The sequence below is a fragment of the Oncorhynchus masou genome, unplaced genomic scaffold (assembly GCF_036934945.1).
Source record: "Oncorhynchus masou masou isolate Uvic2021 unplaced genomic scaffold, UVic_Omas_1.1 unplaced_scaffold_869, whole genome shotgun sequence".
Lineage (NCBI taxonomy): Eukaryota > Metazoa > Chordata > Actinopteri > Salmoniformes > Salmonidae > Oncorhynchus > Oncorhynchus masou.
In genome coordinates this window covers 58,841-78,466 of record NW_027015151.1, presented here as the reverse complement: position 1 = coordinate 78,466, position 19,626 = coordinate 58,841, and the positions used below count along the sequence as shown (strand labels likewise).

Below are 19,626 nucleotides of genomic sequence, written 5' to 3'. Positions count from 1 at the left end.
AATAAGCGTAGGACCAAGAGTCCTAGATATTGTTGCGGTCAGAGAGTATGGCTCTCCACTCAGAACCTTCCCCTTAAGACAGCTTCTCGCAAGTTGGCCCCGCGGTTCATTGGTCCGTTCCGTATTTCCCAGGTCATTAATCCTGTCGCAGTGCGACTTCTTCTCCCGCGCTATCTTCGTCGCGTTCACCCGGTCTTCCATGTCTCCTGTGTTAAGCCCGTTCTTCGCGCCCCCGCTCGTCCCTCCCCCCCCCATCCTTGTCGAGGGCGCACCCATCTACAGGGTTCGTAAGATTTTGGACATGCGCCCTCGGGGCCGTGGTCATCAGTACCTAGTGGATTGGGAGGGGTACGGTCCTGAGGAGAGGAGTTGGGTTCCCTCTCGGGACGTGCTGGACCGTTCGCTGATCGATGATTTCCTCCGTTGCCGCCAGGTTTCCTCCTCGAGTGCGCCAGGAGGCGCTCGGTGAGTGGGGGGAGGTACTGTCATGTCTTGTTATGTCTGTTCCTGTCCTTTCTCTTCACTCTCTCTGCTGGTCTTTTTAGGTTACCTTCTCTGTCTCTCATTCTTCAGCTGTTCTACATCTCCTCTAACTAGCTCATTCACTCTTTCACACCTGTTCTCTCTTCCCCCTCTGATTAGGTCTCTATTTCTTTCTCTGTTCCTGCTACTTTCAGTGTCTGATTCTTGTTTGTGTTTTTTGATGCCAGAAGCAAGCTGTCGTCTCGTTTGCTTCCACCTTGTCCTGTCCTGTCGGAGTCTGCCTGGCAGGTGCATCCTGCACTATACTAACGTTCTTTTTGTTCCGCTGACAACGTTGGAAGAGGATTTATGCCATTCCTGTTTTTCATTAAAGAACTCTGTTTTCTGTTAAAACCGCTTTTGGGTCTTCACTCAAGTTCATAACATTATTAACTAAATTGTCATCATCTCAACAATGTGTTTCCTCCTCTGCTGAAACAAACATGGTAACTTCAGAACAGAGAAGATGACAGTTTTAACACTTAGTCACCACAGCTAGCTGAGTTGTTTTGTGGTTTAGAAGTCTAACCTCCGTCCGGTTTGAACCAGTTTCCCTCTACAGCACATAGACCTGGAGACACTGAAGTCATTTCAGAGACATTAGGATGTGCAGGCTCATGCCCAGCCTTCATGACCACCATCACCATCTCAATCTCTCTGACGTGCTTTGGCAATGTAAACACATGTTTTCCATGCCAATAAAGCCCTTTGAATTGAATTGAGAGAGAGAGAAAGAATGGGAGACACAGTGAATAACAAACACCATTGTAAATACAACCCATATTTATGTTTATTTATTTAACTTTAACAATTTTCACATCATTACAACACCGTATATAGACATTATTGAACATTTGAAATGTCTTTATTACTTTGGAACTTGTGTGAGTGTAATATTTACTGTTCACTTTTTATTGTTTATTTCACTTTTGTTTATCCATTTAAGTTGCTTTGGCAACGTAAACATATGTTTCCCATAACAATAAAACCCCTTGAATTGAGAAGGAGGGAGAGAGAGAGAGAGAGAGAGAGAGAGAGAGAGAGGATAGAGGGAGAGAGAGAGAGAGAGAGAGAGAGAGGAGAGAGAGGAAGAGAGAAAGAGAGAGAGAGAGAGGAGAGAGAGAGAGAGAGAGAGAGAGGATAGAGGGAGAGAGAGAGAGAGAGAGAGAGAGAGGAGAGAGAGGAAGAGAGAAAGAGAGAGAGAGAGAGGAGAGAGAGAGAGGAGAGAGAGAGCGAGAGAGAGAGACAGAGAGAGACAGAGAGAGACAGAGAGAGAGACAGAGAGAGAGAGGAGAGAGAGAGAGGGAGAGGAGAGAGAGAGAGAGAGAGAGAGAGAGAGAGAGAGAGAGAGAGAGAGAGAGGAGTGGGGTGTCAGAAGGAGGAGCTTCATTTAAAGGCAGACAGAACACTTCAGAAACACCCTGCTGTCAGATGAGTAGCTGACAGACAAGCTGTTGTGGACCTGAACGAGCTGGTAGTATAGCAAAGTAACTTACACAGTATAGTAACTGTGGTAGTAAAGTAACTTTAACAGTATAGTAACTGTGGTAGTAAAGTAACTTTAACAGTATAGTAACTGAGATAGTAAAGTAACTTTAACAGTATAGTAACTGAGATAGTAAAGTAACTTTAACAGTATAGTAACTGTGATAGTAAAGTAACTTTAACAGTATAGTAACTAATAGTAAAATAACTTTAACAGTATAGTAACTGTGATAGTAAAGTAACTTTAACAGTATAGTAACTGAGGAGTAACTGTCCAGAATGAAGATACTCCATGTTGTCTCCTGCTGTCTCCTCTCAGGTGAGTCTTTACCTGGGTTTGTGCAGGATTAAAGTCATGTTTGTAGATGATTAAAGTTAGATTTGAGCAGGATTAAAGTTAGATTTGAGCAGGATTAAAGTTAGATTTGAGCAAGGGTTATAGTTAGATGTGAGCAGGGTTAAAGTTAGATTTGAGCAGGATTAAAGTTAGATGTGAGCAGGGTTAAAATTAGATTTGAGCAGGATTAAAGTTAGATTTGAGCAGGGTTAAAGTTAGATTTGAGCAAGGGTTAAAGTTAGATGTGAGCAGGGTTAAAATTAGATTTGAGCAGGATTAAAGTTAGATGTGAGCAGGGTTAATGTTAGATTTGAGCAGGGTTAAAGTTAGATGTGAGCAGGGTTAAAGTTAGATTTGAGCAAGGTTAAAGTTAGATGTGAGCAGGGTTAAAGTTAGATTTGAGCAGGGTTAAAGTTAGAGTTGAGCAAGGTTAAAGTTAGATTTGAGCAGGGTTAAAGTTAGATGTGAGCAGGGTTAAAATATATATCACAGGTCATCAGTTGTGATTGTACTGTGCGTTTCTGTTTGACAGCTCTGTGTGTTTCTGTTTAACAGCTCTGTGTGTTGTGGAGTCAGCTGGCATTAATGTGAAGGGGGTGGTAGGAGGACAAGTCAAAATCAAATGCTCTCACACATGGGCAGGTGACAATGAAAAATATTTCTGCAAAATAAAATGTTACCATAGAGATCGTCTTGTTCAAACTGAGGGCAACAAGCATTATATTGAGAAAGGGAGATACACCATAGAAGACAAGGGAGATGGAGTCTATGTGACCATCAAGAACCTGATGAAGTCAGACTCTGGGACCTACTGGTGTGGAGTGGAGAGATATGGCCTAGACACATACCAAGAGGTGCATCTCACAGTTACAGATGGTAAGTTAACACTCCATCACAGTTACAGATGGTAAGTTAACACTCCATCACAGTAACAGATGGTAAGTTAACACTCCATCACAGTAACAGATGGTAAGTTAACACTCCATTACAGTTACAGATGGTAAGTTAACACTCCATCACAGTTACAGATGGTAAGTTAACACTCCATCACAGTTACAGATGGTAAGTTAACACTCCATCACAGTTACAGATGGTAAGTTAACACTCCATCACAGTTACAGATGGTAAGTTAACACTCCATCACAGTTACAGATGGTAAGTTAACACTCCATCACAGTTACAGATGGTAAGTTAACACTCCATCACAGTTACAGATGGTAAGTGAACACTCCATCACAGTTACAGATGGTAAGTTAACACTCCATCACAGTTACAGATGGTAAGTTAACACTCCATCACAGTTACAGATGGTAAGTTAACACTCCATCACAGTTACAGATGGTAAGTTAACACTCCATCACAGTTACAGATGGTAAGTTAACACTCCATCACAGTTACAGATGGTAAGTTAACCCATAATGACATTTGCCTTGACAAAATCAGAGCTTGTTGTTGTTTATGGAGTTCATGTCATATTTCCAGTGAGAGAAAAGCCAAATGGTGACTGTGTTTGTGGATACCTGTCTTTATCTTTCAACACAGCTACTACTTCTAAGGCCTCAGCGGTCACACCCAGACCCCATCCAAACCTCTCTGCAACACCCCCAAACATCTACACAACCTTTCTGGCATCTGGAGACATCAGTGGTCACTCTTCATCAAGAGCAGGTATGATGGATCTCTCATCTCAGACAATACAACTAATATGTTGTGATATGAAATGCTTGCAACGTTGGAGGAAATCAATTTGATCTGTTCAAGCATTGGAAAAATCTCTCTCTCTCTCTCTCCCCCCTCTCTCTCTCACTCTCCCATCTCTCTCAATTTTATTTATCTCTCTATCTTCCCCTCACTCTAGATTATCCTCCTTTGGATTCTCCCGGTGCAGGACAGATTCCCGGTGCAGGACAGAGTGCTGGTAAGTTTCCTGTCTACTGATTTCAGTATTGGCAGAAGTCTCAGAAGTGAGAATTGATGTGTAGCATCCGATTTAGCCAACAGCTAATTTATATCTGTCCCCACAAGGATAGTAAAACCAAACACACACACACACACACCAGTGATTGAATGGGGAAAATGTTGTCCAGGTTGCAACAGTAACCAAGGGGGCGGGGCTTAGCCAAGGGTTAATTGCTTTAGTATTTTGTCCACAAGAGATTAGTCCCCTCTACAATCCATAACCAACCACACATGTCTGGTACGGAGTACAAGAGATTAGTCCCCTCTACAACCCATAACCAACCACACATGTCTGGTACGGAGTACAAGGGATTAGTCCCCTCTACAACCCATAACCAACCACACATGTCTGGTACGGAGTACAAGGGATTAGTCCCCTCTACAACCCATAACCAACCACACATGTCTGGTACGGAGTACAAGGGATTAGTCCCCTCTACAACCCATAACCAACCACACATGTCTGGTACGGAGTACAAGGGATTAGTCCCCTCTACAACCCATAACCAACCACACATGTCTGGTACGGAGTACAAGGGATTAGTCCCCTCTACAACCCATAACCAACCACACATGTCTGGTACGGAGTACAAGAGATTAGTCCCCTCTACAACCCATAACCAACCACACATGTCTGGTACGGAGTACAAGAGATTAGTCCCCTCTACAACCCATAACCAACCACACATGTCTGGTACGGAGTACAAGGGATTAGTCCCCTCTACAACACATAACCAACCACACATGTCTGGTACGGAGTACAAGGGATTAGTCCCCTCTACAACCCATAACCAACCACACATGTCTGGTACGGAGTACAAGAGATTAGTCCCCTCTACAACCCATAACCAACCACACATGTCTGGTACGGAGTACAAGAGATTAGTCCCCTCTACAACCCATAACCAACCACACATGTCTGGTACGGAGTACAAGGGATTAGTCCCCTCTACAACCCATAACCAACCACACATGTCTGGTACGGAGTACAAGAGATTAGTCCCCTCTACAACCCATAACCAACCACACATGTCTGGTACGGAGTACAAGAGATTAGTCCCCTCTACAACCCATAACCAACCACACATGTCTGGTACGGAGTACAAGAGATTAGTCCCCTCTACAACCCATAACCAACCACACATGTCTGGTACGGAGTACAAGAGATTAGTCCCCTCTACAACCCATAACCAACCACACATGTCTGGTACGGAGTACAAGAGATTAGTCCCCTCTACAACCCATAACCAACCACACATGTCTGGTACGGAGTACAAGAGATTAGTCCCCTCTACAACCCATAACCAACCACACATGTCTGGTACGGAGTACAAGAGATTAGTCCCCTCTACAACCCATAACCAACCACACATGTCTGGTACGGAGTACAAGAGATTAGTCCCCTCTACAACCCATAACCAACCACACATGTCTGGTACGGAGTACAAGGGATTAGTCCCCTCTACAACCCATAACCAACCACACATGTCTGGTACGGAGTACAAGGGATTAGTCCCCTCTACAACCCATAACCAACCACACATGTCTGGTACGGAGTACAAGAGATTAGTCCCCTCTACAACCCATAACCAACCACACATGTCTGGTACGGAGTACAAGGGATTAGTCCCCTCTACAACCCATAACCAACCACACATGTCTGGTACGGAGTACAAGGGATTAGTCCCCTCTACAACCCATAACCAACCACACATGTCTGGTACGGAGTACAAGGGATTAGTCCCCTCTACAACCCATAACCAACCACACATGTCTGGTACGGAGTACAAGAGATTAGTCCCCTCTACAACCCATAACCAACCACACATGTCTGGTACGGAGTACAAGGGATTAGTCCCCTCTACAACCCATAACCAACCACACATGTCTGGTACGGAGTACAAGGGATTAGTCCCCTCTACAACCCATAACCAACCACACATGTCTGGTACGGAGTACAAGGGATTAGTCCCCTCTACAACCCATAACCAACCACACATGTCTGGTACGGAGTACAAGGGATTAGTCCCCTCTACAACCCATAACCAACCACACATGTCTGGTACGGAGTACAAGGGATTAGTCCCCTCTACAACCCATAACCAACCACACATGTCTGGTACGGAGTACAAGAGATTAGTCCCCTCTACAACCCATAACCAACCACACATGTCTGGTACGGAGTACAAGGGATTAGTCCCCTCTACAACCCATAACCAACCACACATGTCTGGTACGGAGTACAAGGGATTAGTCCCCTACAACCCATAACCAACCACACATGTCTGGTACGGAGTACAAGGGATTAGTCCCCTCTACAACCCATAACCAACCACACATGTCTGGTACGGAGTACAAGAGATTAGTCCCCTCTACAACCCATAACCAACCACACATGTCTGGTACGGAGTACAAGAGATTAGTCCCCTCTACAACCCATAACCAACCACACATGTCTGGTACGGAGTACAAGAGATTAGTCCCCTCTACAACCCATAACCAACCACACATGTCTGGTACGGAGTACAAGAGATTAGTCCCCTCTACAACCCATAACCAACCACACATGTCTGGTACGGAGTACAAGAGATTAGTCCCCTCTACAACCCATAACCAACCACACATGTCTGGTACGGAGTACAAGAGATTAGTCCCCTCTACAACCCATAACCAACCACACATGTCTGGTACGGAGTACAAGAGATTAGTCCCCTCTACAACCCATAACCAACCACACATGTCTGGTACGGAGTACAAGGGATTAGTCCCCTCTACAACCCATAACCAACCACACATGTCTGGTACGGAGTACAAGGGATTAGTCCCCTCTACAACCCATAACCAACCACACATGTCTGGTACGGAGTACAAGAGATTAGTCCCCTCTACAACCCATAACCAACCACACATGTCTGGTACGGAGTACAAGAGATTAGTCCCCTCTACAACCCATAACCAACCACACATGTCTGGTACGGAGTACAAGAGATTAGTCCCCTCTACAACCCATAACCAACCACACATGTCTGGTACGGAGTACAAGGGATTAGTCCCCTCTACAACCCATAACCAACCACACATGTCTGGTACGGAGTACAAGAGACTAGTCCCCTCTACAACCCATAACCAACCACACATGTCTGGTACGGAGTACAAGGGATTAGTCCCCTCTACAACCCATAACCAACCACACATGTCTGGTACGGAGTACAAGAGATTAGTCCCCTCTACAACCCATAACCAACCACACATGTCTGGTACGGAGTACAAGAGATTAGTCCCCTCTACAACCCATAACCAACCACACATGTCTGGTACGGAGTACAAGAGATTAGTCCCCTCTACAACCCATAACCAACCACACATGTCTGGTACGGAGTACAAGGGATTAGTCCCCTCTACAACCCATAACCAACCACACATGTCTGGTACGGAGTACAAGGGATTAGTCCCCTCTACAACCCATAACCAACCACACATGTCTGGTACGGAGTACAAGGGATTAGTCCCCTCTACAACCCATAACCAACCACACATGTCTGGTACGGAGTACAAGAGATTAGTCCCCTCTACAACCCATAACCAACCACACATGTCTGGTACGGAGTACAAGGGATTAGTCCCCTCTACAACCCATAACCAACCACACATGTCTGGTACGGAGTACAAGGGATTAGTCCCCTCTACAACCCATAACCAACCACACATGTCTGGTACGGAGTACAAGAGATTAGTCCCCTCTACAACCCATAACCAACCACACATGTCTGGTACGGAGTACAAGGGATTAGTCCCCTCTACAACCCATAACCAACCACACATGTCTGGTACGGAGTACAAGAGATTAGTCCCCTCTACAACCCATAACCAACCACACATGTCTGGTACGGAGTACAAGAGATTAGTCCCCTCTACAACCCATAACCAACCACACATGTCTGGTACGGAGTACAAGGGATTAGTCCCCTCTACAACCCATAACCAACCACACATGTCTGGTACGGAGTACAAGAGATTAGTCCCCTCTACAACCCATAACCAACCACACATGTCTGGTACGGAGTACAAGGGATTAGTCCCCTCTACAACCCATAACCAACCACACATGTCTGGTACGGAGTACAAGGGATTAGTCCCCTCTACAACCCATAACCAACCACACATGTCTGGTACGGAGTACAAGGGATTAGTCCCCTCTACAACCCATAACCAACCACACATGTCTGGTACGGAGTACAAGGGATTAGTCCCCTCTACAACCCATAACCAACCACACATGTCTGGTACGGAGTACAAGGGATTAGTCCCCTCTACAACCCATAACCAACCACACATGTCTGGTACGGAGTACAAGAGATTAGTCCCCTCTACAACCCATAACCAACCACACATGTCTGGTACGGAGTACAAGGGATTAGTCCCCTCTACAACCCATAACCAACCACACATGTCTGGTACGGAGTACAAGGGATTAGTCCCCTCTACAACCCATAACCAACCACACATGTCTGGTACGGAGTACAAGGGATTAGTCCCCTCTACAACCCATAACCAACCACACATGTCTGGTACGGAGTACAAGGGATTAGTCCCCTCTACAACCCATAACCAACCACACATGTCTGGTACGGAGTACAAGGGATTAGTCCCCTCTACAACCCATAACCAACCACACATGTCTGGTACGGAGTACAAGGGATTAGTCCCCTCTACAACCCATAACCAACCACACATGTCTGGTACGGAGTACAAGAGATTAGTCCCCTCTACAACCCATAACCAACCACACATGTCTGGTACGGAGTACAAGGGATTAGTCCCCTCTACAACCCATAACCAACCACACATGTCTGGTACGGAGTACAAGGGATTAGTCCCCTCTACAACCCATAACCAACCACACATGTCTGGTACGGAGTACAAGGGATTAGTCCCCTCTACAACCCATAACCAACCACACATGTCTGGTACGGAGTACAAGGGATTAGTCCCCTCTACAACCCATAACCAACCACACATGTCTGGTACGGAGTACAAGGGATTAGTCCCCTCTACAACCCATAACCAACCACACATGTCTGGTACGGAGTACAAGGGATTAGTCCCCTCTACAACCCATAACCAACCACACATGTCTGGTACGGAGTACAAGGGATTAGTCCCCTCTACAACCCATAACCAACCACACATGTCTGGTACGGAGTACAAGGGATTAGTCCCCTCTACAACCCATAACCAGCCACACATGTCTGGTACGGAGTACAAGGGATTAGTCCCCTCTACAACCCATAACCAGCCACACATGTCTGGTACGGAGTACAAGAGATTAGTCCCCTCTACAACCCATAACCAACCACACATGTCTGGTACGGAGTACAAGAGATTAGTCCCCTCTACAACCCATAACCAACCACACATGTCTGGTACGGAGTACAAGGGATTAGTCCCCTCTACAACCCATAACCAACCACACATGTCTGGTACGGAGTACAAGAGATTAGTCCCCTCTACAACCCATAACCAACCACACATGTCTGGTACGGAGTACAAGAGATTAGTCCCCTCTACAACCCATAACCAACCACACATGTCTGGTACGGAGTACAAGAGATTAGTCCCCTCTACAACCCATAACCAACCACACATGTCTGGTACGGAGTACAAGAGATTAGTCCCCTCTACAACCCATAACCAACCACACATGTCTGGTACGGAGTACAAGGGATTAGTCCCCTCTACAACCCATAACCAACCACACATGTCTGGTACGGAGTACAAGAGATTAGTCCCCTCTACAACCCATAACCAACCACACATGTCTGGTACGGAGTACAAGAGATTAGTCCCCTCTACAACCCATAACCAACCACACATGTCTGGTACGGAGTACAAGAGATTAGTCCCCTCTACAACCCATAACCAACCACACATGTCTGGTACGGAGTACAAGAGATTAGTCCCCTCTACAACCCATAACCAACCACACATGTCTGGTACGGAGTACAAGAGATTAGTCCCCTCTACAACCCATAACCAACCACACATGTCTGGTACGGAGTACAAGAGATTAGTCCCCTCTACAACCCATAACCAACCACACATGTCTGGTACGGAGTACAAGAGATTAGTCCCCTCTACAACCCATAACCAACCACACATGTCTGGTACGGAGTACAAGAGATTAGTCCCCTCTACAACCCATAACCAACCACACATGTCTGGTACGGAGTACAAGAGATTAGTCCCCTCTACAACCCATAACCAACCACACATGTCTGGTACGGCGTGTCCAAGTCTCCTGAGAACTGTGGGGTTTCATATGACTATATTGACTAGTCTGATGCTCTGTTGTAATGGACACAAGTTACAATGTGTATTTTATGATGACTAATGATTGTAACGGCGTTCTTCGTTTGTTGAATGAGAGTCGGACCGAAATGCAGCGTGTTGGTTACTCATGTTATTTAATGAAACAAATGAATCGCGGTACATGAAATAACTGATAAATACAAAAAACAACAAACGGAACGTGAAACCTATTACAGCCTATCTGGTGAACACTACACAGAGACAGGAACAATCACCCACGAAATACAAAGTTACCTAAATACGGTTCCCAATCAGAGACAAAGAGAATCACCTGACTCTGATTGAGAACCGCCTCAGGCAGCCAAACCTATGCAACACCCCTACTCAGCCACAATCCCAATAACTAAAACACCCCACTACGAAATACAACAAACATAAACCCATGTCACACCCTGGCCTGACCAACTAATAAACTAAAACACAAAACACTAAGACCAAGGCGTGACAATGATACAATAATGAACCTGTAAATATGTCTATAAATAAGATAACCTTTACCAAATGTCAGTATTCACTTATATTTATTCGAACACCCAAATATAATTGTGTGTGTGTGTGTGTGTGTGTGTGTGTGTGTGTGTGTGTGTGTGTGTGTGTGTGTGTGTGTGTGTGTGTGTGTGTGTGTGTGTGTGTGTGTGTGTGTGTGTGTGTGTGTGTGTGTGTGTGTGTGTGTGTGTGTGTAGTGGTGCGCGTGTGTGTGCAGTGGTTGAAAAAGTACCCAATTGTCATACTTGGTTAAAAGTAAGGATGCCTTAATAGAAAATGACTCAAGTAAAAGTGAACGTCACAGAGTAAAATACTACTTGAGAAAAAGTGTAGAAGTATTTGGTTTTCAATAAATATCAAAAGTAAAAGTATAAATCAAATTCAAATTCAAACCAGACGGCACCAGTTCTTTATTCATTTACACAGGGGTGGGCCGTCAGGGCCAGCAAGACCTTCTCTGCTGGCCTAAACATCATCAGAATATAATTTTTTTAAAATATATTTTCCCACAAATATGTATTAAATTATTCCCCAGAGTAAGAGTTACACTCTTCATTTCATAGCGTTCCTCTTGGTTGCAGGTTGAGATTTGGAGGGCTGGTCTTTATGTTAGATCTTTTATCCAATCCTATTCAGCCATCATGTGTTGCCAGGGGTCTAAAATCTGCCCTCAGGCCTTCAGAATCAACAGTGCGGGCGCTTGTAGCTTAAAGTGAATGGAAATTAAAATTTAGTGTCAACCAATCAGCTTTAGAGTTGGCTATTGTACGCCTGCTGACTGGCTCCAGTGTTACACAGGAGCCAGCTAGCAGGCGTAGTGCCTGCATGTCTTTTGATTGGATTACCATTATTGAGAGGCAGGTCCTCTATGGGCAGGTCTCAGAACTAGGAAACTGAAATTGATCAACTAATTAATTTGCGTACTACTAAACTGTTTTTTCAACCCACAATGGCGGAAGGAGAAGATATTGATTTGGTCGAGGATATAATTATAGCGCCATTCTCAAGACGAACTTTTCAAGAAAAGTTAGACATTGTCAGGAGAGGTAGACACCGACGCTACAAAGCCTGTCACAGGCGGGAAAGGGGTTTGTTTGCCACTTTCAATTATGGGCGCTATCAATGACTCACAGGCTCCGAGAAGCACTGCAAACTGTACTGCTGGGAATGCCTATTATTTGCAAGTGATCGATTTGGTGTTTGGAGCCACACTGGCTTTGCAAACCTGAGTTGTCTAACCAAGGCAGCAACGAGACACCAAAGTACGGCTGGGCACTTACAAACAGTGGTGCTTTTGAAAACTTTTGGGGACACCCGAGTGGATCTACAGCTCAACGAACAAGCGCGCAGGGCATGAAGCTGCACAATGAAAAGGTATTGTACTCTTCCCCTGCAATTCTCTGAATAAAAATGTCAATTTCAAGGTGACGCAACGCCTGGTTATACTGCGTTTCTGTCTAAATGTATAGTGTCTAGAGCCATGGCATCATAATGATGGTAATAAGAGGTGGATTAATTCGGGTGGGACTGTGTAGGACTTCACTGAAGGCCCAGGCCCCAGAACCACGGCACGCTACTGCATTTACAGATAGCCAGGGGCTCCAACACAGACTTCATTTACAGATAGCCAGGGACTCCAACACTCAGACTTCATTTACAGATAGCCAGGGACTTCAACACAGATTTCATTTACAGATAGCCAGGGACTCCAACACAGACTTCATTTACAGATAGCCAGGGACTTCAACACAGACTTCATTTACAGATAGCCAGGGACTCCAACACTCAGACTTCATTTACAGATAGCCAGGGGCTCCAACACAGACTTCATTTACAGATAGCCAGGGACTCCAACACTCAGACTTCATTTACAGAGGAATCATGTGTTTCGTGAGTCCACCAGTTCAGAGGCAGTAGGGATGACCAGGGATGTTCTCTGTTTCGTGAGTCCACCAGTTCAGAGGCAGTAGGGATGACCAGGGATGTTCTCTGTTTAGTGAGTCCACCAGTTCAGAGACAGTAGGGATGACCAGGGATGTTCTCTGTTTAGTGAGTCCACCAGATCAGAGGCAGTAGGGATGACCAGGGATGTTCTCTGTTTCGTGAGTCCACCAGTTCAGAGGCAGTGGGGATGAACAGGGATGTTCTCTGTTTAGTGAGTCCACCAGTTCAGAGACAGTAGGGATGACCAGAGATGTTCTCTGTTTCGTGAGTCCACCAGTTCAGAGACAGTAGGGATGACCAGGGATGTTCTCTGTTTAGTGAGTCCACCAGTTCAGAGGCAGTAGGGATGACCAGGGATGTTCTCTGTTTCGTGAGTCCACCAGATCAGAGACAATAGGGATGACCAGGGATGTTCTCTGTTTCGTGAGTCCACCAGATCAGAGACAATAGGGATGACCAGGGATGTTCTCTGTTTAGTGAGTCCACCAGATCAGAGACAGTAGGGATGAACAGGGATGTTCTCTGTTTAGTGAGTCCACCAGTTCAGAGACAGTAGGGATGACCAGGGATGTTCTCTGTTTCGTGAGTCCACCAGTTCAGAGACAGTAGGGATGACCAGGGATGTTCTCTGTTTAGTGAGTCCACCAGTTCAGAGGCAGTAGGGATGACCAGGGATGTTCTCTGTTTCGTGAGTCCACCAGATCAGAGACAGTAGGGATGACCAGGGATGTTCTCTGTTTAGTGAGTCCACCAGTTCAGAGACAGTAGGGATGACCAGGGATGTTCTCTGTTTAGTGAGTCCACCAGTTCAGAGACAGTAGGGATGACCAGGGATGTTCTCTGTTTAGTGAGTCCACCAGATCAGGGGCAGTAGGGATGACCAGGGATGTTCTCTGTTTAGTGAGTCCACCAGATCAGGGGCAGTAGGGATGACCAGGGATGTTCTCTGTTTAGTGAGTCCACCAGATCAGAGGCAGTAGGGATGACCAGGGATGTTCTCTGTTTCGTGAGTCCACCAGTTCAGAGGCAGTAGGGATGACCAGGGATGTTCTCTGTTTAGTGAGTCCACCAGTTCAGAGACAGTAGGGATGACCAGGGATGTTCTCTGTTTAGTGAGTCCACCAGATCAGAGGCAGTAGGGATGACCAGGGATGTTCTCTGTTTCGTGAGTCCACCAGTTCAGAGGCAGTGGGGATGAACAGGGATGTTCTCTGTTTAGTGAGTCCACCAGTTCAGAGACAGTAGGGATGACCAGAGATGTTCTCTGTTTCGTGAGTCCACCAGTTCAGAGACAGTAGGGATGACCAGGGATGTTCTCTGTTTAGTGAGTCCACCAGTTCAGAGGCAGTAGGGATGACCAGGGATGTTCTCTGTTTCGTGAGTCCACCAGATCAGAGACAATAGGGATGACCAGGGATGTTCTCTGTTTAGTGAGTCCACCAGATCAGAGACAGTAGGGATGAACAGGGATGTTCTCTGTTTAGTGAGTCCACCAGTTCAGAGACAGTAGGGATGACCAGGGATGTTCTCTGTTTCGTGAGTCCACCAGTTCAGAGACAGTAGGGATGACCAGGGATGTTCTCTGTTTAGTGAGTCCACCAGTTCAGAGGCAGTAGGGATGACCAGGGATGTTCTCTGTTTCGTGAGTCCACCAGATCAGAGACAGTAGGGATGACCAGGGATGTTCTCTGTTTAGTGAGTCCACCAGTTCAGAGACAGTAGGGATGACCAGGGATGTTCTCTGTTTAGTGAGTCCACCAGTTCAGAGACAGTAGGGATGACCAGGGATGTTCTCTGTTTAGTGAGTCCACCAGATCAGGGGCAGTAGGGATGACCAGGGATGTTCTCTGTTTAGTGAGTCCACCAGATCAGGGGCAGTAGGGATGACCAGGGATGTTCTCTGTTTAGTGAGTCCACCAGATCAGAGACAGTAGGGATGACCAGGGATGTTCTCTGTTTAGTGAGTCCTCCAGATCAGAGGCAGTAGGGATGAACAGGGATGTTCTCTGTTTAGTGAGTCCACCAGATCAGAGGCAGTAGGGATGACCAGGGATGTTCTCTGTTTAGTGAGTCCACCAGTTCAGAGGCAGTAGGGATGACCAGGGATGTTCTCTGTTTAGTGAGTCCACCAGATCAGAGGCAGTAGGGATGACAAGGGATGTTCTCTGTTTAGTGAGTCCACCAGTTCAGAGGCAGTAGGGATGACCAGGGATGTTCTCTGTTTAGTGAGTCCACCAGTTCAGAGGCAGTAGGGATGACCAGGGATGTTCTCTGTTTAGTGAGTCCACCAGTTCAGAGGCAGTAGGGATGAACAGGGATGTTCTCTGTTTAGTGAGTCCACCAGTTCAGAGGCAGTAGGGATGAACAGGGATGTTCTCTGTTTAGTGAGTCCACCAGTTCAGAGACAGTAGGGATGACCAGGGATGTTCTCTGTTTAGTGAGTCCACCAGTTCAGAGACAGTAGGGATGACCAGGGATGTTCTCTGTTTAGTGAGTCCACCAGATCAGGGGCAGTAGGGATGACCAGGGATGTTCTCTGTTTAGTGAGTCCACCAGATCAGGGGCAGTAGGGATGACCAGGGATGTTCTCTGTTTAGTGAGTCCACCAGATCAGAGGCAGTAGGGATGACCAGGGATGTTCTCTGTTTCGTGAGTCCACCAGTTCAGAGGCAGTAGGGATGACCAGGGATGTTCTCTGTTTAGTGAGTCCACCAGTTCAGAGACAGTAGGGATGACCAGGGATGTTCTCTGTTTAGTGAGTCCACCAGATCAGAGGCAGTAGGGATGACCAGGGATGTTCTCTGTTTCGTGAGTCCACCAGTTCAGAGGCAGTGGGGATGAACAGGGATGTTCTCTGTTTAGTGAGTCCACCAGTTCAGAGACAGTAGGGATGACCAGAGATGTTCTCTGTTTCGTGAGTCCACCAGTTCAGAGACAGTAGGGATGACCAGGGATGTTCTCTGTTTAGTGAGTCCACCAGTTCAGAGGCAGTAGGGATGACCAGGGATGTTCTCTGTTTCGTGAGTCCACCAGATCAGAGACAATAGGGATGACCAGGGATGTTCTCTGTTTAGTGAGTCCACCAGATCAGAGACAGTAGGGATGAACAGGGATGTTCTCTGTTTAGTGAGTCCACCAGTTCAGAGACAGTAGGGATGACCAGGGATGTTCTCTGTTTCGTGAGTCCACCAGATCAGAGACAATAGGGATGACCAGGGATGTTCTCTGTTTCGTGAGTCCACCAGATCAGAGACAATAGGGATGACCAGGGATGTTCTCTGTTTAGTGAGTCCACCAGATCAGAGACAGTAGGGATGAACAGGGATGTTCTCTGTTTAGTGAGTCCACCAGTTCAGAGACAGTAGGGATGACCAGGGATGTTCTCTGTTTCGTGAGTCCACCAGTTCAGAGACAGTAGGGATGACCAGGGATGTTCTCTGTTTAGTGAGTCCACCAGTTCAGAGGCAGTAGGGATGACCAGGGATGTTCTCTGTTTCGTGAGTCCACCAGATCAGAGACAGTAGGGATGACCAGGGATGTTCTCTGTTTAGTGAGTCCACCAGTTCAGAGACAGTAGGGATGACCAGGGATGTTCTCTGTTTAGTGAGTCCACCAGTTCAGAGACAGTAGGGATGACCAGGGATGTTCTCTGTTTAGTGAGTCCACCAGATCAGGGGCAGTAGGGATGACCAGGGATGTTCTCTGTTTAGTGAGTCCACCAGATCAGGGGCAGTAGGGATGACCAGGGATGTTCTCTGTTTAGTGAGTCCACCAGATCAGAGGCAGTAGGGATGACCAGGGATGTTCTCTGTTTCGTGAGTCCACCAGTTCAGAGGCAGTAGGGATGACCAGGGATGTTCTCTGTTTAGTGAGTCCACCAGTTCAGAGACAGTAGGGATGACCAGGGATGTTCTCTGTTTAGTGAGTCCACCAGATCAGAGGCAGTAGGGATGACCAGGGATGTTCTCTGTTTAGTGAGTCCACCAGTTCAGAGACAGTAGGGATGACCAGGGATGTTCTCTGTTTAGTGAGTCCACCAGATCAGAGGCAGTAGGGATGACCAGGGATGTTCTCTGTTTCGTGAGTCCACCAGTTCAGAGGCAGTGGGGATGAACAGGGATGTTCTCTGTTTAGTGAGTCCACCAGTTCAGAGACAGTAGGGATGACCAGAGATGTTCTCTGTTTCGTGAGTCCACCAGTTCAGAGACAGTAGGGATGACCAGGGATGTTCTCTGTTTAGTGAGTCCACCAGTTCAGAGGCAGTAGGGATGACCAGGGATGTTCTCTGTTTCGTGAGTCCACCAGATCAGAGACAATAGGGATGACCAGGGATGTTCTCTGTTTCGTGAGTCCACCAGATCAGAGACAATAGGGATGACCAGGGATGTTCTCTGTTTAGTGAGTCCACCAGATCAGAGACAGTAGGGATGAACAGGGATGTTCTCTGTTTAGTGAGTCCACCAGTTCAGAGACAGTAGGGATGACCAGGGATGTTCTCTGTTTCGTGAGTCCACCAGTTCAGAGACAGTAGGGATGACCAGGGATGTTCTCTGTTTAGTGAGTCCACCAGTTCAGAGGCAGTAGGGATGACCAGGGATGTTCTCTGTTTCGTGAGTCCACCAGATCAGAGACAGTAGGGATGACCAGGGATGTTCTCTGTTTAGTGAGTCCACCAGTTCAGAGACAGTAGGGATGACCAGGGATGTTCTCTGTTTAGTGAGTCCACCAGTTCAGAGACAGTAGGGATGACCAGGGATGTTCTCTGTTTAGTGAGTCCACCAGATCAGGGGCAGTAGGGATGACCAGGGATGTTCTCTGTTTAGTGAGTCCACCAGATCAGGGGCAGTAGGGATGACCAGGGATGTTTTCTGTTTAGTGAGTCCACCAGATCAGAGGCAGTAGGGATGACCAGGGATGTTCTCTGTTTCGTGAGTCCACCAGTTCAGAGGCAGTAGGGATGACCAGGGATGTTCTCTGTTTAGTGAGTCCACCAGTTCAGAGACAGTAGGGATGACCAGGGATGTTCTCTGTTTAGTGAGTCCACCAGATCAGAGGCAGTAGGGATGACCAGGGATGTTCTCTGTTTCGTGAGTCCACCAGTTCAGAGGCAGTGGGGATGAACAGGGATGTTCTCTGTTTAGTGAGTCCACCAGTTCAGAGACAGTAGGGATGACCAGAGATGTTCTCTGTTTCGTGAGTCCACCAGTTCAGAGACAGTAGGGATGACCAGGGATGTTCTCTGTTTAGTGAGTCCACCAGTTCAGAGGCAGTAGGGATGACCAGGGATGTTCTCTGTTTCGTGAGTCCACCAGATCAGAGACAATAGGGATGACCAGGGATGTTCTCTGTTTAGTGAGTCCACCAGATCAGAGACAGTAGGGATGAACAGGGATGTTCTCTGTTTAGTGAGTCCACCAGTTCAGAGACAGTAGGGATGACCAGGGATGTTCTCTGTTTCGTGAGTCCACCAGTTCAGAGACAGTAGGGATGACCAGGGATGTTCTCTGTTTAGTGAGTCCACCAGTTCAGAGGCAGTAGGGATGACCAGGGATGTTCTCTGTTTCGTGAGTCCACCAGATCAGAGACAGTAGGGATGACCAGGGATGTTCTCTGTTTAGTGAGTCCACCAGTTCAGAGACAGTAGGGATGACCAGGGATGTTCTCTGTTTAGTGAGTCCACCAGTTCAGAGACAGTAGGGATGACCAGGGATGTTCTCTGTTTAGTGAGTCCACCAGATCAGGGGCAGTAGGGATGACCAGGGATGTTCTCTGTTTAGTGAGTCCACCAGATCAGGGGCAGTAGGGATGACCAGGGATGTTCTCTGTTTAGTGAGTCCACCAGATCAGAGACAGTAGGGATGACCAGGGATGTTCTCTGTTTAGTGAGTCCTCCAGATCAGAGGCAGTAGGGATGAACAGGGATGTTCTCTGTTTAGTGAGTCCACCAGATCAGAGGCAGTAGGGATGACCAGGGATGTTCTCTGTTTAGTGAGTCCACCAGTTCAGAGGCAGTAGGGATGACCAGGGATGTTCTCTGTTTAGTGAGTCCACCAGATCAGAGGCAGTAGGGATGACCAGGGATGTTCTCTGTTTAGTGAGTCCACCAGTTCAGAGGCAGTAGGGATGACCAGGGATGTTCTCTGTTTAGTGAGTCCACCAGTTCAGAGGCAGTAGGGATGACCAGGGATGTTCTCTGTTTAGTGAGTCCACCAGTTCAGAGGCAGTAGGGATGAACAGGGATGTTCTCTGTTTAGTGAGTCCACCAGTTCAGAGGCAGTAGGGATGAACAGGGATGTTCTCTGTTTAGTGAGTCCACCAGTTCAGAGGCAGTAGGGATGACCAGGGATGTTCTCTGTTTAGTGAGTCCACCAGTTCAGAGGCAGTAGGGATGACCAGGGATGTTCTCTGTTTCGTGAGTCCACCAGATCAGAGACAGTAGGGATGACCAGGGATGTTCTCTGTTTAGTGAGTCCACCAGTTCAGAGGCAGTAGGGATGACCAGGGATGTTCTCTGTTTAGTGAGT

At 46.9% G+C, this 19,626-nt stretch overlaps 1 protein-coding gene across 1 annotated transcript; it reads left to right on the top strand.

The window, feature by feature from the left end:
* Positions 1–1,838: 1,838 nt before the first annotated feature.
* On the top strand, positions 1,839–4,282 carry LOC135537890 (CMRF35-like molecule 8). Its single transcript, XM_064963901.1, has 4 exons — positions 1,839–2,326; positions 2,900–3,220; positions 3,887–4,012; positions 4,233–4,282. The coding sequence occupies exons 1-4, from the start codon at positions 2,287–2,289 to the stop codon at positions 4,280–4,282; spliced, it is 537 nt and encodes a 178-aa protein (XP_064819973.1). The 5' UTR covers positions 1,839–2,286.
* The last annotated feature ends 15,344 nt before the right edge of the window (positions 4,283–19,626 follow it).